Source organism: Lutjanus erythropterus, chromosome 10 (genome assembly GCF_056507025.1).
Source record: "Lutjanus erythropterus isolate fLutEry1 chromosome 10, fLutEry1.hap2, whole genome shotgun sequence".
Taxonomy (NCBI): Eukaryota; Metazoa; Chordata; class Actinopteri; order Lutjaniformes; family Lutjanidae; genus Lutjanus; species Lutjanus erythropterus.
The window spans coordinates 18911656-18928576 of record NC_139326.1 but is presented as its reverse complement, the minus strand read 5'-3'; the positions used below and the strand labels follow the sequence as shown (position 1 = coordinate 18928576).

The 16921-nt window shown below is 39.1% G+C and overlaps 1 protein-coding gene and 1 long non-coding RNA gene across 2 annotated transcripts; both read left to right on the top strand.

Moving 5' to 3' along the window:
- Positions 1-2835: 2835 nt before the first annotated feature.
- LOC146320295 (creatine kinase U-type, mitochondrial-like) lies at positions 2836-11300 on the top strand. Its single transcript, XM_084728515.1, has 10 exons — positions 2836-2987; positions 5822-5987; positions 6275-6473; positions 6725-6820; positions 6895-7116; positions 7252-7337; positions 8912-9035; positions 9312-9446; positions 9556-9681; positions 11008-11300. The coding sequence occupies exons 2-10, from the start codon at positions 5845-5847 to the stop codon at positions 11122-11124; spliced, it is 1248 nt and encodes a 415-aa protein (XP_084584641.1). The 5' UTR covers positions 2836-2987; positions 5822-5844; the 3' UTR covers positions 11125-11300.
- Positions 11301-15265: 3965 nt separating this feature from the next.
- On the top strand, positions 15266-16206 carry LOC146320294 (uncharacterized). The gene is made up of 3 exons (XR_014771502.1): positions 15266-15425; positions 15521-15622; positions 15761-16206. It is a non-coding gene; the product is annotated as an uncharacterized LOC146320294 (long non-coding RNA).
- The last annotated feature ends 715 nt before the right edge of the window (positions 16207-16921 follow it).

Here is a 16921-nt window from a genome sequence, read left to right as displayed (position 1 = left end):
ACAGTTGTTACTGTGTCTTTCATGAAATAGTTCCTCAATCAGAGAAATGATGTCAAATTCAAGAGCATTCATTCATTCTGCTTCATTATTAATATACTATACATTGACAGAGGAAAGCCAGCACTGTAAGGACATAAAACATAGTTTAAGACTGAAGGTTTTACAGTCTTCACATCCTCCATCAACTGTTTTTTTTCAGCCATCATCTTGTTTCTCTTTTGACTGAAACACAAAGCACTGCTGAAGGCTTTTGACAACCTCTGTCTTGAGGTTCTGGCTGAACGACACAAAGGCCTCCACACACTCATTGTCATGTGGTGTGGCCCGTCACTGTGACCATCCTGCCACCCTGTGGTCATAAATGGCATCAACTCTTTTTGCACCAGTAAAGATATAACCTGTGGGTAACCTGTTATCTAATCCTCCCTTTGCAAGAAATCCGTGAGCACCATTTTAGTTTTGTAAGTGATAGTGTGCAAAAAAACTTATAATAGTCTGAATAGAAAGTGCTGAAACTGACCGTGTCAAACTACGAGGCACTGAAGGACTGTTGAACAGTATAAAAATGTAAATAACGTGTCAAATCTGGGAAATTAATAGATATACAGAGGGAATTATTCATTATAGATATAATTTACCAGCTCTGATATCAAAACAAGGTTTAAATATGAAGAAAAAACAACGGAAAAAATATAGAAAATAAGACAGACTAGACAGAGGAAGTGAAATAGAAATAGAAATAGAAATAGAAATAGAAAAATGGTACAGTGTGAATCCCAGACGAGTTGAGCAAGTGTTAGCAAGGTGATAAAGTCATTGTTGCAAATGTCGATGAGGTGTTGTACCAAGCTGTCAGTGTGGGATCTGCTGTCAGTTTTTAGTGCCGATAAACTGACTGGAGGGTGACAGTTGTGGGTTGTAAGCATTTGTCTCTCAGCGGGAGTTTCATGGCTGAACAACCAGCCAACATGACTTTTGTTTCTGAGGGACAGATGGATGACAGTTAGTTGACGTTCATCACAACACTGTGGGTGTGACATCTTGGCCTTACGCAGTCAAAGACAGCAGCTCATGGTTTTAGTGAAAATTAATGATACTGTAAAAAAAAAAAAAGTGAGATGGTATCTGAATTCAGACAAACAGCGTAGGTAATTATCAATATGTAAAGTTGAATAAAATGTTTATCTGTGGTATAAGCATTAGGTTACACTCTCTTGGGAAACTTCTCTTTTCTCCACACTCTCCATGTCAGGGCTGAAACTGGACTTTGCACTGAGTGATACGTAAATATAATCAAAACACACGTGAAATACTGGAATGTTTTGAGGAAGTGGATGTATTCTGGGCAGGGCTGATATTCCTGCCACAGATAAGGTGACCTTGACCCACATTTTCACTTTAATTAGGCTTAAATACAACATGGTTGTTTGTGACAAACCATAAAGTATTCTTATCGTAATTGCAGTATACAATGTACTCATATGTTGTCTTACAACGAATGAAGGAACAGTTTAAGAGTTGTGCGGAAGTGACTTTCTTTTAAACCACAAAAGCTTATTGAAAAAACTTTTTTGTATGACAGCCTGCACATAATATAATAAGTGTAAGAGGTATGGTTTAGATTTAGATTAAATGAATCCTTTAGTTAGATTGACATTGTCTTTACATCCTTATAGTTTGGGGTCTCAAAGACCCCACTGTGTGTGTGTGTGTGTGTGTGTACGTTTTATAACAACACAAAAACAAAAAAAATAACAACAACAATAACAATAACAATAATTCTAATAATAATGATAATCCTCCCATTATCTAGTGGTGAAGAGAAGACAGAAGAAATAAGACATAAAAGAAGAATAGAACAAATAGACATTTTACTTAAGTAAAAGTAGTCTGAAGAGGGTTAGAGCCTTTTATTTCATTTATTTAAAGTCAGACGTCTAAAACACGTCATCTGTTCAAATTCATTTTAATTCATATTTTGTGTGTGTCTTTATGATCCTCTTGCTCTTCAGTGACGACACGTTGCTTCTTGTCACTTTAAACATGAAGGTAACACTGTAAAGTCTAGGCTTTTGTATGGGATGTATCCACGACAAAACTAACAGAGGGGTGGGACTGAAAGAAAAAGGTGCAATTACAACTGTCTGCTGCTTCGGCACCACGGACAGTGCCACGGATTTATCACTACACACTTAGGCTGCTGATATTTCAGAGCCATGGTCGGGGCCATAGATTCTAACTGCCATAACACTCAGTCAGGATCAATGAGTCAGGCAAACTAGATCAATATGTTCCACTAAACAATCCCTCTGCCCCTGCACTCTCTCTGCTACTAGCTAACTAACAAATCGCAAATTAAAGTACTGTTAACATATTACAGTAACATATGAATAATAAGGATCCAATACTATAAGTATATAAGACCACTCTGCAACATGAATACTTATGATACTTAGAGTACATTTTGTTGCCAATACTTTTACTTTAGTGAAGTTTTTAATGTAGTACTTTTACTTGCAATGGAGGCTGTAAGCTCAAGAAAAATGATTTGAAAGCTTGGTAACACTTCCTGGTAGGTGCTGATTGATCACAGGTGTCAGGATTCACTGTAGGTGGTACTGCAGCTTAGACTGACTGATGTGTTTAAAGGAGCACAGAATTTAAGATCTTTCATGGGTATCATAGTGTAAAGAAGAGCACCTGAGCCTATAGTGTGAATGTGTGTGTGTGTGTGAGCATGCATGCATGTGTGTGCATGTGTGAAGAGGCAGGCAGACATGCTGACTGACAGTAGAAAGAGGATTTTCTGTCTGTTGCCCAGCGAGAGGCTAATCCTGAGCCAGCGTCCCCATCTCTCCCCCTCTCTGTCTCTCTGATCCCATCTCTGTTCTTCTGTCTGCTCTCACTCTGCACATCGAGCCTCTCTGGACGGAGCTGCAGGACACACACGGGCCCATCGCTGCCTCCACTCTTCAGACAAACCTCAGGTGAGTGATGGACTAACCCTCCTCACCTCTCAGCTCTTGTAGATATTTTCTGTCTGTGTTTTCCCGCCTCCTTATGCCTGCTTGCATCCCCCTGGTGAAGTCAGGTAGCTGTCACTTACTTTCCAACACTATTCACTTGTGTTTTTGATCAAGCTTGATGCTTTCCTCTGAAAAAGGTGGAATATTTGGAAGAAGTGGACGCATTTATATGGTTGTGGGAGTTTGCACAAAAAGCTAATTAGGACTGAAAACATTTCGACTGTTTTTAATAATCTGTAATAGAAATGAAGCTTTGTTTCCTTGCATGTATGCCACATCAAGAGACTCAGCGTTTTGTTTTGTACTTGCTCCATGGGTGAATATTTACAGCACATGATTGTGTATAGCCTACACAGCAGCCTCTTGCATTAGGGCCTCTTAATCTGCCTTATATTAACCAGCCACCTGTCAACAGCTGGTCCTCTTAATTTGTCCCTTTATCAGCAGTGTCTCCTTCATCTAACACTGACTGTCTCACACTTAACATAAATTGATAAAAACTCTCCAAACATTCAAAATACCAAAACACACTCTGTAGTATGTTTTTCCCCATTTCAGGAAAGGTCAAAAGGTGCAGGTGTCTCTCTTCATTACTTTCACTCTTCATTTAATCTTCTGGTGTCTGATGGGAATCCGTCTAATCCTACCTTTTCCACCTTTCTTTTAAGTGTCCTCTTACCCTTTAACCCCTCTTTTCGGCCTTCATGCAACACTTAACACATCCCATCACTCCTCCACATTTTCATTTTCTGTTAGTTTTTCCAGTGAGAATTTCTATTTTCTATTTTCCCCTTTGCAGTCTTCCTATACATCCACCTTATCTTTATTTCTTCCACAGCTCCTCTTTATTTTTTCTCCTCCTCACCGCCCGCCCACTCTCTGTCTCTATTTTCTTCCCATTTGTCTTGTGTAATCTCAGCTGACCGTCCCAGGAAGTCAGATAGGATCATGTGTTGTTCAGGGCTGATGCCAACTCTAAACTGGCACAACAGCTTAACCTCACTAGCTGCTACTATCAATACTGTGTGTGGGTGTGTGTGAAAGGTGACTTTGACTCATGGCTGAAGACAGATATAGAATTTGCATTTGTATCATGTGACGTGCAGAAAAACAACAGCATCTCATTAGGGGGATGTAATATTAATTTACATTGCAGTTTGTAATGCTATGTTTATTTTTCCACTTTCACCCTTAAAATGAGATAAACTGTCATCTTTTGCTTGATCTGGTTGTGAGTTCTGAGATTTGATTGACTTTATCAGGCTGACAGGTGTTAGAATTGCCAATGATAATATTAATATGGCGATATCTCTCTCAGTATCTTATCACAAATCATCTGATCACCTGAGCTGATGGCTCACCCAGGGTGACCAATCAGAAGGCTTCTGCCTGCTTCTGGAATAATCTCATCACACAGACTGCAGGAGTATCTGTTACTTAAGCATTTGATAGTTTAATGCAATTAGTCGTTTTGTCTGAGTATGTTCCTTTGAAGATGTGTGTTAATATAACTGAATGTAACCGAACATGAGTTGAATACGGCTTCCATCTGTATCCTCAAAAACTTTATTACTTCATCACTTGAATTCCTTCTTTAATTTGTTTCCTTCTGATTACTGTAGTTACAGAGTGACACATACAAAAAGTAATTATATTTCAAGAGCAGCAGCATTATCATTAATCATTTAAATACAAAAGCCACAACCACTGCTGCCTCCAAACATGTTTTTTATCATTTCAATCCAAAAGAAAATTTGTACTGTACAGGCTTGGATTACTGCTCATAGTCATACATGTACTCAGTACTATAATCTCTACTATAAACATAACACTGGTTTTATGTTTTTAAAAAACCTTATATTTCAACATTGAGGGAATTTTGAGGTTTAACATTCAGCTAACTTTCCCAGAACATTCTGGAAACATAACTATAAACCAACACTGGATGCCTCTGACCTTTGAGCCCTCAGCCCTCTATTAAGAACCTGATTCTATAAAGGATATTACTACACAGTTTGTCGCTGCATCTGAAAGCCATATATCAACAACATCTACAAACACTGCCAACTTCTCTGGGGCCCGGGCTCCTCTGAGATGGACTGAATTGGTTTTGGAAATCATACATGTTATGTCCTCCCAGCCAAAGAGGAAAAGGATCATCCAGATTATTAACAGTGCTAACTTCAAAGACCGGCATCTGTGATGGTGTGGGGGTGTGTTAGTGCCCATGGATGACATCATGAGTAACGTGAACATATGTGAAGGCACCGTTGATGCTGTGGCACATACAGGATTTTTGGGCAACATATGATGCCATCCAGGCTTATTTCAGAAAGAAGTAAAAGAGTGTGGCTACTGGCTCACTGCAGAGCCAAATTTGACCTAGTCCAGCTCCACCTCTCTGGACCGAGTGAGGCTCAACCTGAGGAGTGTGACTAGGTAGGGTTAGGGTGAGAAAATCAGGGTAAGCCAATCAAACTGCCCTCCTGTCAGTTGGGGTTGGTCTGGACGTCTAGAGGCGAAGCTGGACGTGCCTTCAGTCCAGACCTGTCCCCCACCGAGAATGTGATATGTGAGAACGGAAACCCTGGATTGTTGAGCAGCTGAAGTTTTATACCAAGCAAGAATGTTTTACAACTTCAACAATTAGTGTCCTCAATCCTTACAGTGGTAAACATGACCCTATCCCAACTTCTTTGGAATGTGTTGCAGGCATCCATTTTTTTGTAAATAAATAATACCTAACACATTTGAAGTCAATGAAAAGTCACCCTTGGTCTCTCGCCGTTCACCAGGTAAAAACCCGGACTACGCAACCATGGCGAACTCTTTCACCCGTATGATGTCTGGCCGTAACCCAGCAGTGATCATGGCCAGCATAGGAGCTGGCACACTGGGAGCTGGATACCTCCTGAGTGATAGCACTGCTGCAGCGGAGAGGAGGAGGATCTATCCACCAAGGTACGTGTGTGTGAGTGTGTGTGTGTTTGTTGTTACCTAATCTTTCTTGTTGAATCAAATAAGACAATAGGACAGCTGATTAATTAATAAATTTGAGTTGTAAACTTAATTAAATTGTAAACTGGAAAAAAATGAATATATTTCAGCATATATTAGTTGTATAGTATGAGGTTCAAGCATATTAAATGTTTTATTTCAAGTTATTTGGAAGGGTTGCAGATTAGACTAACAGCTCTACCAGTAGTGAAACATGTTTGTTCAAACACTGTGTTAACAACTATCTACAGTGCTGATTTCCCTGACTTGAGGAAGCACAACAACTGCATGGCATCTGCCCTGACCCCAACCATTTATGCACGCCTGAGGGACAAGGTAACCCCCAACAACTGGACCGTTGATCAGTGCATCCAGACTGGGGTGGACAACCCTGGACACCCCTTCATCAAGACAGTGGGCATGGTGGCTGGAGATGAGGAGAGCTACGAGGTGGGAGTTAAAGCTGTATCATGTAACGTTACAGACGTATGCTGTGTATTTTATTGAGTTATGTACTTACATTATTCCAAATGTGTTCAACAACTCCCAGATCACACACTACTTCAGATGTCATCCAACTACATCTTTTGTTATTGTTTTAATGTAAGAGAGACTCCTGTTGGCACAATTTACATATTGTATGTTTGATGTTGCGATGAGTTCATTTTCAGTCCTAAAATGTTTTTTTTTTAATCCATCAGGTGTTTGCTGAGCTCTTTGACCCTGTGATCAAGGATAGACACAATGGGTATGACCCTCGCACAATGAAGCACCCCACTGACCTGGAAGCTTCTAAGGTGACTCTCCTCTGTCCTGTGCATCATGATGATCTCCTACATCCAGTGTCCTAATACTCTCTCCTCCTCCTCAGATCACCTCAGGGATGTTTGATGAGCGCTACGTGTTGTCATCTCGTGTCCGTACCGGGCGCAGCATCCGTGGACTGAGTCTTCCCCCTGCGTGCACGCGCTCTGAGCGCCGTGAGGTGGAGCGCGTGGTTGTGACGGCTCTGTCCGGTCTGAAGGGAGACCTGGCCGGGCGTTACTACAGCCTGGGAGAGATGTCTGACAGAGAGCAGCAGCAGCTGATTGATGTTAGTGTTCACTTACACACACTCATTCACACACATACTCAGAGACAAGGTTGGTTTCTGTGCTTTTTTTTTGGATGATAGTTGCCATTTCATACCTGCTCCCCTGATTCCTCTGTCCCTTTACTGGCCAATCAGGAGCACTTCCTGTTTGATAAACCTGTGTCACCTCTGCTCACGGCAGCTGGGATGGCCAGAGATTGGCCTGATGCTCGTGGGATCTGGTAAGACTAGAAGAAACTCAGTATAGCAGAAGTATTTGTTACTTTTTATGACACCCATGTATATAAAGCACTGTAAACATACTCCTCATCCTTATAGCACTGTATATTTGAGGGGTGATTGTGGTGGGGTGGGGGTACTATCAGCAAAAAGATCAAAATGCATCCTTTTGTTAGCCTGCCTTTTCATCCCCTAGTGGCAGACAGAGTGCAGAATCAGAGGGGCTGTTTAGTTGAACATGTTAGTTTAGTCTATCTGTCTCATTGATTCTTTATATGACTGAGGTTTGCACAACATTAATATAACTGTCATTAATGTGCTCTTGCTATAAATCTTTTCTTTTCATTTAAGGATTAGCAGTTAGGGGTTAGTCATGCATTATAATAAACTATGATCTTTGCTTTGTCAGTGAGTGACTAGCAGTTATTAAGTATTATGATACTTGACCATGTAAGTCAGTATAAGATGCTTTATGATGTGCTACGATTATTACAAAGCATTATGAGTATTTATTAAAAATTATACAGTCCTATAAGCAGATTATAACACATTATAAGTATGTTCACGATGTAATATAGACATGGGCGTCGTAGAAAGCGTACTGAAGTACTGATGTTTTTGTAGCTTAAAAAACCTGCAGAAGCTGTAGTCACTGCATAGTTTGTAGATTCCCTAGAAACACTTTCAGAAGATGTACGCCTCACAGTTTTACTGAAGAATAATGCTCATATGTCTGTTTGCGCTGGAGACAAGTACATTTTTTGTTAAGAGAGACAGCAAAAGAGACACAAATAAGACTGTGACTGTATGTCCGTCTTCATTTTAAAACTTCTCTTTTTAGCAATGCAGCAGTGTCTTATTAAATGACATGTACCAATTTGTTAGATACAAAGGATTAATCTCTGAAGGATTTGAGAATACTGTCTGACATCAAATGCCATTATGCATCACTAATATACAGTTGGGCTGATATGATGGGAGAGAAGTGGATTATACAGTAGAATTAGTAGAACAGTTTTTCTGTAAAATTATGTAAGACCAAATTAAATAGAAAACACTGTGCCCCCCTTGTTGCAAGGTATAAAATCAACAAAAACAATACATAGATTCAGGCTGACTCACTGCTAGAATCCAATTCAGTTTATTTTTACAATACACTGTAATGCTATTTTGCTATACATTTAGTGCCCAGTACATCACTGGTGGTATCTTGATATTTGCCCTTGCAGTTTGTTGAGACCGCTTGTTTGAATGCCTGATACTTTTCACACTTTTCAATCAGCTGTTCTGCACTCAAGTTTCACTCTCCTCTGCAAATTCAAAATGTCTTTTCTGATGCATCTCTTCTTCCTGCACCCCCATAAATCCATCTTCATGGTAATTTCCTTTTCGATAAAGTAATGTTGCACCAAACCCACCCTCCACACTGTGCCTTCATGGCCCTTGACAGGCCCGACACTAGAGGTGTTTACTCCGCTGAATGTGATTGGTTCAATCATATCAGCAGATGTTTTAACATGGAAACCAAACCCCAGTTTTGAATCGAAGTTTAATTCTGTCTTTCTGATTGTCTCAGGCACAACAACGAAAAGAACTTCTTAATCTGGATCAACGAGGAGGACCACACAAGGATCATATCCATGGAGAAAGGAGGAAACATGAAAAGAGTGTTTGAGAGGTTCTGCAGAGGTCTCAAGCAGGTATGTGTCTCTCTATAGTCTTCTTGCGCCACCATGGTCCAGTTTTTAAAACAACCTCAGTCCTTCCTCCCCAACTGAAATAGTTTATCCTTGCAGTTTATATGCAGTATTGTAAAGTACTGAAATCATTGCCTACGAGATTATGTTAAAAGTATTAAAGTAGACTATAAAAACAAAATATACAGTAGAATTAATACATCAAAAATCAAGAAACAGAGCCTTTTATGTTTCTTCCAAAAAGTACAAATATACAGTGTATTTTCTTGTGGCTTTTAGGTGGAGCATCTAATCCAGGAGAGAGGTTGGGAGTTCATGTGGAATGAGCGTCTGGGCTACATCCTCACCTGCCCCTCTAACCTCGGCACCGGCCTCAGGGCTGGTGTGCATATTCGGCTGCCCATACTCAGCAGGGTAACGCAAGAAACACACTTGCAGTAAATGACAGCTCACACAGGGACACATGTTCTCCCAGTGTTGTTTTCACGTCTGAAAATGATTTCATGCGATGTTTTTGATCTAGGACCCTCGCTTCAAAAAGATCCTGGATAACCTGAGGCTACAGAAGAGAGGCACAGGGGGTGTGGACACGGCCGCTTCTGGAGACACCTTTGACATCTCTAATCTCGACCGTCTGGGAAAGTCAGAGGTAAACACTTGAAGCGGAAGGCAGCAGCTGAAGTAAAAGTAGAAAAGAGCAGCAGAGTCAGACAGAGGAGTGCAGACACCCCAACAGGTGTGGGCTGTGAATAACCGTACCCCCCGCTGTCCTTTAATCTGTAATCCAGGCAGGGATGTGTCAGTTGAGGTTAAAAGACTTCGGAGCCTTTCATGCTGCACCTCCTCACAGGCTGTGATGACGGCCTCCAACAGGCTCTACCAATCAAAGGCTGTGAAAGGTCATAGATGGTTAATGTCAGGGTTATGGTTGTGGTTAGAGTCTACCAATCATACCCAAGAGAAGAAAGTCCTGCCTAAAAAGGCTAAACTCAGAAAGCAGAAGTTGTCCAGTATTAGTTGAACTTCGCTGCCAGATGTCAAGACTATTTATTCTAGTAGAGAATGGCAGAGAATCACAGAAAATTTTAACTTGGAAAGACAACGTAGAAATGGAAAAAGGTCACTGGTTTTCAACAACATAAGAACTAATAAAACTTGCATATTACTAATACAATTTTATTGAAATATCACATGTAAAAATAAGCAATTTATTTAGACTTAAAAAAGTGTGTTTGCCTTAAAATCTTAAGGTGGCAGAATTTGAAAAGGTGAAAAGGTGAGGTAAATTTGTAGGGATTCAAAACCAATAAAATTGTCTGGTCAAATTAATTTGATAGGAATCTAGTTGGGAAAACTTTCTCAGTTTGAGTCTTCAAACTATTACTAAGAAGGGTCTTAGGAGAGTTTAACTCTCAAACAATATACATTGGGAAGTCTGCTAATATGATGAAAAACTTACATTCATAAGTACTGAAGTATTCAGAAAATAAACACTAGAAATTGTAAGATTAATTAAGTTGAATAAAAGAAACTTGTATATTTATATTAAATAAATGAGAAAAGAATAGTTGATTCTATCAAATTCCTATATGATGTTTACAGTGTGGAAGCATACATACTTTTGTAAAACTCAGTTTAAGTTCGAACAAAATTGTATTATGGAATAGAAATTATTTACCACTAAATAATAACTGTCCACTTTTGATGTACACTGCTGTCTTTTCCCCAATTCTTCTTTTATTCTTCATTTTCATGACATGGTTTCATGTTCATTAAATATTGCTAATGGTTAATAGCTAAATGATACTTCAGAAAAAATACAAAGCTGTATATACCAAACCAGCTGATTTCACACATCTGCATTCCTTCAACTTAAAGGGACAATTAACATTTTTAAAGGATATGAATTCAGGTATAACCAGCTACGAACATAATGATCATGTGATTTTTGACACTAATTTCCATGTATCCACAGGTGGAGCTGGTACAGTTAGTGATTGATGGTGTGAACTACCTGGTTGAATGTGAGAAGAGGCTGGAGAGGGGGCAGGACATCAAGATCCCCTCCCCCATCCCTCAGTTCAGGAAGTGAACATCACCTCTGCTGGGAATCCAGGTGTAGAGCAGGCACTCCAACCGCTGGTCGCTAAAACGTTGGTCCTACAAGATATTCATGTATAGCATTTATAGTGCTGTACTGACTTACATGTACAATAAATTCATTTTATGTACATGAATTTAAGCACAATAAACTCTACTAAACTGAAAAAAAAAAAACTCCTGAAGACCTCTTTCTGTTTTTCTGGTTTAGATGGCTTAGGTGACTGGTTTTGTTTTCTCTGTTTCCTCTTAGTCTTCTTCTTCTGCTTCTTTCATCTTTATCGGTGGTTGGCCAATGACATATATACGTAGTCACTGCACTGACCACTTCTTTGGCCAGTTGTTGTGATATGTCAACGTCGCTGCCATATTGGAATACATACATATACTGATTTCACTGAGTCATTTTTATACCAAGGGAGTAAGATATAAAAACAAAACTTTTTTCTGACCTCATGTCATACCCTGTACAATATGGCGGCAGCACTGATGTACGATCCAAAGGCCAATGCAGCATCTATGTATAAATGTCAATAGGCAAATGGCAAACAACTGGTTTTCCTTCCATTTTGCGACCAATTTGTTTATTGCAGCCATGTGTAATGTAGTTTGTGTAGGAGTTGATGGAAACAAACCTAATTTGAGTTTTCTTTTTTCCCTTCTTATTTGCAACCTTGCAAAGGGTTCACATTTTAAGTGTATTTTGATGATATGTCCTTCTTAACTTAAGGTTTTGAATGCAGTTTTTTTTCATTTTTGTATTACTATTACTTAAGTAGAAGATCTGAATTCTTCTAACCAAGTAATTTTATTTACCCCTTAAAGCACGTGTGATGTGTGACAAACAAAATATAAGATTAGATTAGAAAGTGCTTATGTGTCATAAAACCGTACTGCCAGTAAATGAAAGCAAAACAGGATCATAAAACAGAGCTTCATGTAGGTCGAAGAAAGGAAAGCAGCACAACCCAAAGTGCACACGAAGTGCAGGACGCACTCAAACACACTCAGACTTGACCTCCCACTGCCCTGCTGGTTCCTTCTCTTGCTCAGACAGAGAAGTTGTTATCAGGCCATGGCCGACTGCCAGACTTAATAAGATGGAGCTATATTGGACAATAATGTCACGACCTTTGCAACTCTATAACTGCAAGTGCTGAACCACTGTTTGTCCTGCATTGACTCACAAAAAGACTGTTGTCCCAATACTGCAGCAAGTAGATTCATATTCCTCTGATCTTTTGTCTGACTGTAAAAAACAAAAACAAAAAGGAAAATACCACCAGGAATAAAAAGTGCCAAAAGGATGGATTACTGCTCAGCAGCTGGTGGTTAACCTGGCATTCAGACCTTAACCTGCCTCCTACACAAGGCCTTTAATCCAGAGGTAACAGGCCAAGCTCATTACTGATAGACAGCAGACGGGCCAAACAGAGGTGGCTGTTTAACACTATAACACAGCCAGGTTCATGTTATTTTACATGCTGAGGTGTGAAAAGAACTGGGATTATACTTGAACATTAAAGGCATCCTGCTATATTAGTGTTCTAATTATTTGGGTGAATGGTCTTTTTAAATCCTGCTGCTCACAGTCTTTCTGAATCGCTCTTCCTTTTCCGGCGGCAGATTAATGACGTAGATCTATTAATGCTATTAGAGATCTACACTAAAGAGCTCAGAAACTGTGTGTGTATGGGTGTGCGTTAGCAAAGAATTAATGCTGCAGTTATTACAATCTGGAGGAGGCGAGGATTCACTTGATGGACACTAAAATTGGATTTTGTGAACAGGGATGGTGAATAGTCAGATCATACTGTACACAGAAACAGTACATTGTAAACACCAGTCCGCTCAGTCAGCCTCAAAGTTTGTTGTACACAGCTTGCACACAAAACCATTAATGTACACCAGAGATGCTTAAGCCTTTTTTGCAAATCTAAGTCTCAAGTCTTTGAGCTCGAGTTCAAGTCAAGTCTCAAGTCTCTAATGGTTGTAATGAGTTGTAGCATCTGCTGAATCCTATCCTGTCTGCTTAGAACACTACATACCTATATCTATGGCGTTCAAAGCATGTCCTGTATTATCATTGCTCCAATATCTATTAGCACACAGTATCAGCATCGATTATTTGTTTGGTATGGTCACTTTAAACAGCCACTTCTTCATGTGTACTGACACATCACAGAGCCTCGTGTGCACCCAGTCGAGCAGCCCAGTAGATTATCTAACATTCTCCATGAGCGGATGAAGGCTGGAAACAAATAAAGCTTTCTGCTGTGAGAAAGCACAAGGTTATATACACAATAACAGGCCAGCGAGGAGCAGAGTGTACGTACCGACAGGCAAGAGGGGGAGCGCACAACCAAATCACATGATATCAGTCACAAAACACTCAGTACAGAGTGAGCCATAGAAAAACAAGAGACGTGCCACAGACAGTGAAAGAGCAGGAGAAGACCAAACAAAGCCGGGAAAGAAGACATTATTTTACAGTTGTGTGCCGAACAAACACTTACACAACACCAATCTAATCAAGCAAGCAAGCTAGTTTTAATAGGTGCTGAGCTTAACCTGTTTGGTAACCGACCACTGACACTAACATTAACTTAGAAAGTGGCTCACCTCTCTGTGTGGGCTGTCAGGTGCCTGATAACGTCTGATGTGGTTGATCCAGCATCCTTTATCTCCACAGACGATACGTTTAGCAGTTCTTTTGTTTGGGGCTTGTGTGAAGTTATTACAGCCAAAATTTTGACCAAGATGAGTCTTAAGTCTTCTGAGTATATGTCCCACTCAAGTCTCCTCATCTCTGATGTGAACAGTCAGTTAATTTGAACTGGATTAACCTGAAAAGTTAACTGAACTTAGATCAGTTTTTTTTTTTTTTATAAAAGTTTAGTTATTGAGTTACCTGAACTTGAGAAAAACATTCACTAAGATTGAGACAGTAAGTTGAACCAACACCTGTTCAGTGACACTCAAAAACATTACAAACACATTTGATCTCTTTCTTCACTTTCTCAGTTTGAAAAGTCCGTTTTTTCTTTCACACAGTGAACTTCCACTGCAGCTGCTCCTGTTGGAGCCACTTTGTTGTGACACAGCTCTCAGTTAATTTATAAGATTTTCAGTGTCAGACGGTGCAGACTGAATTTAAAACTAATCTTCATTATGGTTTGCAATGTTTTCATTATTGTGAAAACAAGCATGCATGACAAATCTTAAAATGTATTAGAGACACGTGGCTATTCCATCATATATGTTTTCTTCAAACACAGAAAGGTTTCCAGGGGGTTTAACTCTTACACACTGCATGCAGCACTCTAAAAATGAACATTGATTTGATTCATGTTTACTGAATTGTGTATACAAGAAAATAATAAGTTGGTAAAAGCAGAGGAAATTGATGCAGCCTCGTGTTAAAGTAAAACATTTTTGAGTTCAGCAGCAACACTGGCAACTCTTGCTGTAATAATGTGTTTTTAAGTGAACACAAAAACATTGAGCGCATATTTTAGCAACCATTTAAGTTAGTGCACAATGTGCACTTTGTACACAATGTATGTGTCGTTAATTGGCCTTTAACTAATTGGGCTATATAGATCTAATAATTTTGAGTAAAATGAACTCAAAGTCAAAACTTGCTGGACATAAAATAATTATGCCAGTCTCACAAGAGACAAGTGTTTATGTCAAATGAACATAAAGTTTCCATGTTATTTTGACAGGCCTGCAAATTTGTGTAGACTCAACATTAAACTTTTGTGTCATTGATGAATTTTTGGTTTAACTGTGATTCAGAGTGTATCACACCTCTATGAGGCAGTTTTTACAGCTACAGTCTAAACACTGATTAGTTACACATTGACATCTCCAGGTCTAGTGGCCTCAATCTCAGCTTCACCACAGACAACTGAAGTGTTTTGGGTAAATGTCTTGCATGAATACAAGACAAATATGCAGTTTGAACTCAAGTTCAGCAAACGTATTGACACTGGAATTCCTTTGAAAAAGGGATTAATGATAAATAGGTGGGACTGTTGTGAGCCATGCACAATAAATGATCAACATTTAAGATTACGTTGGCTGTGGACACGTGTACCGCCCAAACATTATTGGTTGTTGGCACTAAACCAGTGTTGTGAGCCTATAAAACACACAAGGACGTGGATAATTCTCATTTGACATCAGCGTCTGGCAAGTAATCGATTCTCTGCACTTTATCATTTAATCAAAGAGTCGAAATGAGGCTGTGTGTATCTTTGGCGTTCATCTTTATGTTGCTGCCAGCAGGTAAGAACAGTAAAGATGAGCAATTAACAAAGAAATTAATAGAGAAATTGAGTTTATGTCTGTTTATGAACATTTTGCATTCTCTTTGCCTGCAGTGTGTGGATTAAAGTGTTTTTGGTGCCAGAGTGTGAACCCTGGAGAATGCACTGATGTATGGGAGTGTCCTCACCAGTACGATCGCTGTTCCAGCACCATTGGTACGTATGATCTTTGTTTTTGCATCAGTAACAGTACAGCAATAACAAGCCTTAGAAACAACATAGTCTGAAATTCTGTGACTCCTGACACATATTTTAACTTTAATGGAACTTTCTTCCCATCTTTCTCTGTTGCAGTTGCTGAAAATCTGATCACCAAAGAATGCCGGAAAAGTGATATGTGCGATAATGTTTTTTCCAATGGTGTCAGATGCTGTGCTGGAGACCTGTGTAATGGAGCAAAACACACTGGAGTCTTTATCCCTCTACTTCTAGCACCCTTAGTCATCATTACAGTCTTCAATTGAAGCTTAAAGTCCTCATTTTTACATCCCATGTGGTGCTTTGAGCGTTCAAAAGTGGAGGAAGTATACTAGTAATCATTTGAGGAAGAGGTGATCTCTGAAATATATTTTATATCTGTAATTATTCTAAGCTGTATAGTATAATTTCCTCTTTTTATGCACTTCCCTGTTTAACAGATACTGTATATTGTGGAATATTTGTATATATTACATGTAAGGAATAATATAAACTGGTGTTATAAAAATAAATATAAATGTTTTTGGAAACAGTGATGAAAACTTGCAGATTTTTTTCTCAAAAATAACAACTTTGTCACACCTTTTTTCCTTTAAACTGCATGAGGTGCCAGGAGTCTTTCTACTCATAAATTCTATAAAAAAAAATTAAAGCACAACTACATTCTGTGATAATTTAGAGGATAGATCAATTTGTTTGGAAAATCCTTCAACTGGCAAGAACACCGTGGCTCATCCTGTCTGCAGTTAATGAAACCAGGCAGTAGAGGGCAGCATAGGAGAAATCACATGGTGGGACACAAACTGTTTGGAGTAGTGAGATTAGATTTATCCAATAAGCAAGTCCACACACAGTACCAGTTAAAAGGTAGGATACATCTTCTTTTTCAGTGTTTCTTCTTTATTTTTTATTATTTTTCTACATTGCAGATTAATACAGGAGAAGCTGAAACTATGAAATATGGAATTATAAAGAATCATGTAGCATAAAATGTGAAAACAAGGCAAACATTTTAGATTTTTAAAAAGCAGAAATACTCAAAGACTGTATTTTATACTTGCACTCAAAGATTTAATACCAGAATTATTACTATTAAATCTTTGATTGTAAGTGCCTGTAAGAACTTTTGCTTTTTATTGTTAGCCTTCTCCTTTGTCGTACTACAAGTGTGCAAAAGTCATTTGCTCTTTGATTTTTTTAGATTCTCAACTAAGTTTTGCTTTGATGACAGCTTTGCACACTGTTGGTACGATCTCA